This window comes from Euprymna scolopes, chromosome 8 (assembly GCF_053919585.1).
Source record: "Euprymna scolopes isolate OS-2025 chromosome 8, ASM5391958v1, whole genome shotgun sequence".
Classification (NCBI taxonomy): domain Eukaryota; kingdom Metazoa; phylum Mollusca; class Cephalopoda; order Sepiida; family Sepiolidae; genus Euprymna; species Euprymna scolopes.
The window spans coordinates 47,464,689-47,470,688 of record NC_136489.1 but is presented as its reverse complement, the minus strand read 5'-3'; the positions used below and the strand labels follow the sequence as shown (position 1 = coordinate 47,470,688).

The 6,000-nt window shown below is 30.1% G+C and overlaps 1 protein-coding gene across 4 annotated transcripts in view; it reads left to right on the top strand.

The window, feature by feature from the left end:
• Nucleotides 1-1,650: 1,650 nt before the first annotated feature.
• Nucleotides 1,651-6,000, top strand: part of LOC145283548 (exportin-7-like) — a 154,444-nt gene continuing 150,094 nt past the window's right edge. For all 4 annotated transcript variants that reach the window (XM_080132429.1, XM_080132430.1, XM_080132428.1 and 1 more), the window contains exon 1: nt 1,651-1,871. In XM_080132429.1, coding sequence (XP_079988555.1) covers nt 1,857-1,871 — 15 coding nt within the window. In that variant the 5' untranslated portion in view covers nt 1,651-1,856. The remainder of the gene's footprint in view (nt 1,872-6,000) is intronic.

Sequence of the window (6,000 nt, the reverse complement as noted above, 5' to 3'; positions counted from 1 at the left end):
CAATGTTTTTCCAGCTCCTGATTACAGTATTTGCTCTGTCTTACAGTGTTATTTGTGGTTAGAAGCAAGAAAGAGAAGTCTTACCGTGGGTGCTCAGCGAGTGAGTACAGGCGAAGAAAAGGAAGAACAAACATGGCGGCCAGCATTTTTATTTCGTCCGTTCTCGCATAATCTCGTGTGTGCGTGAAGATGTTATTTGATTATATACATGTGTGTTATATACTGTACTGTATTTTCTTACTTATTTTTAATGTTGTAATGCGGGGTTCTACTGTATAGTTAAACGATGTTAATAGATTAGTAGTATAAAAACAGTATAAAATGTTAAAGTATGATTCAAAACGATAAGTTATAAGTTTGATTAAAGTGGTGGTGCACTTAGTATTGACAACTGTTGTCATTACTGCATTATTCACCATTACTTCTATTATTGAAAAAGGCCAGTACTGCTTTTTCATTCTATTGCTGGGGTAGCTACTGCTGCAGCAGAACCTCCCCGATGTTCATTTCCCTGAATCTGAGTACAATATGTTGCAATATCCCCAAATTTTCCACAATTGTAGTACATTACTTTGACTCTAGGTAGCTCCGGGCAATCTTTATTAAATGTCACCCTCAACACCTAAACACCGAATGCTTGATTATTCCTTTTGAACCTTATTTTTCAATATAGTGCTTTGTGTACTCACTGCCACTGTCCTAGTCTTTGGAATTCTTTTGCTGACATCTATTCTCTCTATGTGAGGCAACCGTTTTAGTGCCACAGATAGATCGTCTGAGAATTCCATAATGAAATCAAGTTTGTCTGTATGATCCAGCCCCCTCTCCCTCCATAGAAATCCAGCTAGTCCAGCTAATCTTTTGAATGTATTGACATGAAACATATACTGACTCTCCTGTCCATCTTGAATCGCTTTAGCTTTTCATATGCTTCAAAAAGCAGTTTGGTGAATACCGTCACTAGTCTCATTTCTATCTCTTGCTCATCTAACTGATCTTCATTACTCATCTTCAAGTAGAGTGCTAGCACATCTCCATGCAGAAAAAGTGGAATGAAAAAAGTTATTTCTGGCCTTACAATTTTAATGTATTAGAAGATTGAAAGTTGTGGAAACTATTTATGGCACAATAGTTTTCTACCCTTTTCTAACCTCAAATCGTGGGATCAATAATTTGCTTAATAAAGATTAAAACAACATTGCCTCAACTAAATCAGTTAAAATTTTATAACAATTTGGTTGCAGTAATAATTGAACGACCAAATGATATGGTAATAATGAAATATGGCTTCCAAAAATCCTATTTAAAACGGCTTATTTACAAAAAAACAAAAAAAAGAAAGAAAAAAGAAAGAAAAAAGAAAGAAATCAAAGTAAAAAAAAAAAAAAAAAAAAAAAAAATTAAAATAAAACCTCCTGGACAACGGCAGATAAGTACGGCTAGTACTGTCAATATTTCGGCCGGCGTCAATTTGAAGATTTGGACATTTAGCAGTAGATCAGAAAACGAAAAAGTTTTTGTGATTTAACTTATCTTGCCTTTGGTAACATTTATTTGTTTATATATATATATATATATATATATATATATATATATATATATATATATATATATACACACACACACACACACACACCACTTTTTCGTTTTGTTGTCTAGACTTCTAAGTGTCTGAATCTTTCGATTGTGTGTATTCGTAAAGGATTAGGGAGGAATTTTTACTGACAGTTATCTCCCTTTGACACAAAACCCTCCTGCGTTCAAGAGTAATCGACTCCAGTTCTTCTCAGCCAATCAGAAATCGTCTTTCCTACTCTCGAACCTTGCGTTCGTTATGTTTGTGTGGGAATACAACAATGGCGGAAGAACAGGTGAGTTTCCCACTTTTTCATCATGTCTTTATGTTTATTTACATTTTCCCCCATTGCATCTCTGTCGGACTACCAAAAATAATCGTCCTCGTACACTTAGCCGTGCACCGTTTCCGTCTCTTAGTTACGCAGTCGCATGTGTTTCTTCCTTCACTTGTGTTTTTTTTTTCTTTCTAATTTCCCCCATCACGTTTTTTTTCTCTCTCTCTCTCTTTAGAGTTTTTAATTAATTGCATCAGATCAACAACCATACATAAAATAAGGATTTTATATAATTTGCTTTTGCAATAATATTTGTTTATATCTAATATGTTTAGTTCTGTAAATCTCTTAATTTTTGCTGGGCATGGAGAACTGGACTGAACCTTTTTATTTTGATCGCTTCTTTGCCTTCTTTTTAGGTTCGAAACCCCGAAATCATGTTCTTCATATCAACACATAAAAGTCTCAAATTTTCTCTTCTCCTCAGCGATCCTTAAAAATAAATAAATTTCCTCCTAATAAATATTATCAAATAGTTCTTCCACTCTTTATTTTATTTTGGCTCAAACTATTAAAAATAAAATGTCTTAAAAGCAAAATAAGTCGTATTTACTTTCGAAATGCTTGGTCGTTTAATATTTGCAGTTTCGGTAGAGTTTTATAGCAAATATTTTTTCCTAATTTCAACTAAGATCAAACATTTAAATCCGTAAGTTACAGCAAATTTAATAACACACGAGCAGAACAAGGGAAAAGAAACATGGCCGATATAAATAAATCCAGAAGGGAGGTAACTTTTAAGTTTTTTTTTTTTTTTAAGTTTTTATTTTCAAAAAAGTTATTTTTATTTTTAAATAAGGGACATGATTAGCAAGTTGCAATTGCCCGTAAAGGCAAACATTATTTTCCCATGTTTTAATGGTAAAACTGGGAGTTATCTCCCTTGTTGATTTATTTATGTCGGCCATGTTTCTTTTCCGCGTTTCGAATAGAAATAAATAAGCGACCATACATTTTGGCATTGCTAGTAAAAATACCAACACGGCATTTTTTTTTCTTTTTTTTTTTTAAACTAATCTTGTTTTAAAATTTTTATTTGTTTATGGTGAATCTGAATGTAAATAAAGACTCGCTTTTCAGAAATAAATAAAAATTCAAAAGAAAGCGGTACATCTACAGAATTTGAACTGATTTTGTTTTAACCCTAAACTAACCCTAATCGAAGTTTTAAGTTTGATTCATCTCAGTCTCTGTTGTGTAAGAAAAAGTTACTTACTCTCAATAAATTCAATCAAACTAAACGAACTAATTTATTGAAAACTAAACATCTATTATTTTTTCTTAATTTAAGAAATAGGTGCTAATGCAGAGAGTGATCCGCGCTATTTTTTTAAATCGTATTTCGACGTTTAATTAAAGTTTTTTTTTTTTTTTTTTTTATTATTATTCAATTGTAAGGTTAAAGTACAGATTAGGTACAAAACACCCTCCCCTCCCCATGTTAAGGATGGCTTTTTAAATAATGTTATTATTTCAGCAGCACAGATCACTCTCTGCATGAGTATCCCCGGCGTTCCAAATTTTGTCGTATTAACAATTATTTTATTGTAAATGGAAATTAAAAAAACAATCCTTAGTTGTCTTGGTACTTATATAGAATGTGTGCCGAAATAATAACGTTATTTAGAAAACCCTTAACATGGGAAGGATGCTTTTTTTTTTTTTTTTTTTTTTTTTTTCAAACTATTGTAACCATTTAATTGATACCATAAAAGTTGAATTTAACTTGAAAATCCTACCTTTTATTTATATATAGTGCTTATACACTTTTGTTACCGCACTACGCACTATTTTGTTAAATAGTATTTACAAGTTTTACGGTATCTCTTGTATTTAATTAATTGAAAGTAGAGAATAGTTAGAAAACACTCAACATCTTAAGAATAGCTTTATAAATAATATTGAAATAATTCTGTGAACGTAAAACAAATATAATAGTTATAGGACAATTCTAACCACAGGAAAAAACTCAATATTCAAGATAGAGCATTGATATAAGATTGAATTTAAACTCTGTAAATTAAAATTTGCAACAATTTATTATTCGACAAGGAATACAAGTTGAAAATTTAAAATTTTCCTTATTCTATGGAATTTCAAAGCATACCCCGAAGAAAATTAGTTAGCAAAATAATATTCATAGGACAGTTTGCTGGTCAGCGCATCCGCATCAATATCAATTGACAACTACAAAAAATGAGAAGTCATATTTGTATAAAAATTGATAATAATGTAAAAATGCATTTTTAAAGTACTGTCGATTGTCTTTTCTTTTTGTTTCAAATATTTGATAAATTGTAAATAAAAAATGATGCTTTGCAACCAAAATGAAGTATTGCCGAAAATAATTCGATTTGTATTTATTAAAGTTATGTATAAGTAAGGTTAGGTTCCCTCTTCACACAGGAGGTATTATCTGATAATTTGATTAATAAGATAAAATAAACAAATAATCCCTCTTCTCCTAAATCGTATAGGTTTGAAAGCAAAACCTCTTGAATGATATTTTACTTTATTAGGCGATTACGTGTAAACACCCTTAAAAACTTGGTGGAAAGTAACTATTTTAGAGCGGGGAATCAATTTCGTATATAAATTTAACTTAAATGATCCATTATTACCTGTCCGTTTTAACTTTTTTAGAGCTGTGTGTGTTTTTTTTTTGTTTTTTTTTTTTACTACTAACCCCAAGTCCGACTGGCATCAAAATCTACGTAATCACCTAAAAACGTATACCCAACCCATATCAAAGGAAACGCACAAAATTTATTTCGTAGAAAACAAAAGAAAATAAACTTAACTGCTCTTGCTCTAGAATGGCATGGAAACGAGGAATTATTTTAAATTAAATTATTTAGGTATGGGTAAAAATGGGGGTGGGGGAGACCTAGAGATAAATTATCATAATTATTTTTTTTAGTTTACGCCTAAATTTTGATTGTTTGAAAATTAACAAACCAAAGTTAATCTCTAAAAAAGACAAAGAAAAAAGTATATTTACGTGTTAAAGAATTACAATGAAAATGTTGAAAAAAAAAATTATTCGAATTTCAAGTCCAAATAAATCAACTTCAAAAGTCTCTGGAAAATAATTTTTAGCTTCTGAGACCATTGAAACGATAATAACCAATTAAAGAAAATCTACATACTTATTTTTAAACTAAAAATTGCATAAAAAAGGCGATTTACGGTATCAATAAATGTTTCGCGCAAATATAAACAGTAAACACAAATTCCGCTGATTTTTTACAAAAGTACGGATCACGAGAAGTGTAATTTCGTTTAATTTAATTTTGTAATAAAACAGGAAATGCTTACTTAATTAGAATATTTTTGAATGTACACAATTTCTTTATCTCTAAAAGAAAATTTTATATTTAATTTGGTATAAGTTTTTTTTATTCAATAGTACTCTAAAATTATTGATGACATTTGTTTACCAATTTTTTTTTTCTTTATCCTTTGGAAATATAACATCTGTAAATTGTTGTCCAAGAAGTCAATTTTAGCAATTACATGAATTTTATTATTCATTCTAAAACAATTCTTTATTAATGATTAATTAGTATTCAAATTTGAAAAGAACTGCACTTAACTTTTTTGGTCTCGGTTAGTGGATGAGAAATCCTTCATGACTGATACATTTTTTATTTTTGTTACTAACCAGAGTGCCCTCTTTTGGGGAGTTGGTTTCCCCTCACATTAAAAACCGAGGGTTTGTATTACTGTACACATAGATTCGAAAAAGTTGTCAAAAAACAAATAAATAACAAATAAATGTTATCAAAGGCAAGATAAGTTACTTTTCTGCCAAACTGGATATATTTTTTGTGTTTTTATTCAATGTAACATATTTATTCAGCTCGAAAAACATAGTGTTTATCGATGTATTCGAAAATTCAAGATGGCGTCTCACACCCCCTTTAACACCGTAAGTTTGGAAAAAGGTGTTATAAATAAAAAAACTATACAAAATACTATTAAAAACCCGCCGAATATATGTCAACCTATGTCACGGTAACATATATTGAGCGAGTTTTTAACAGTATTTTATCCGGTTTTTTTATTTATAACATCTTTTCCCAAA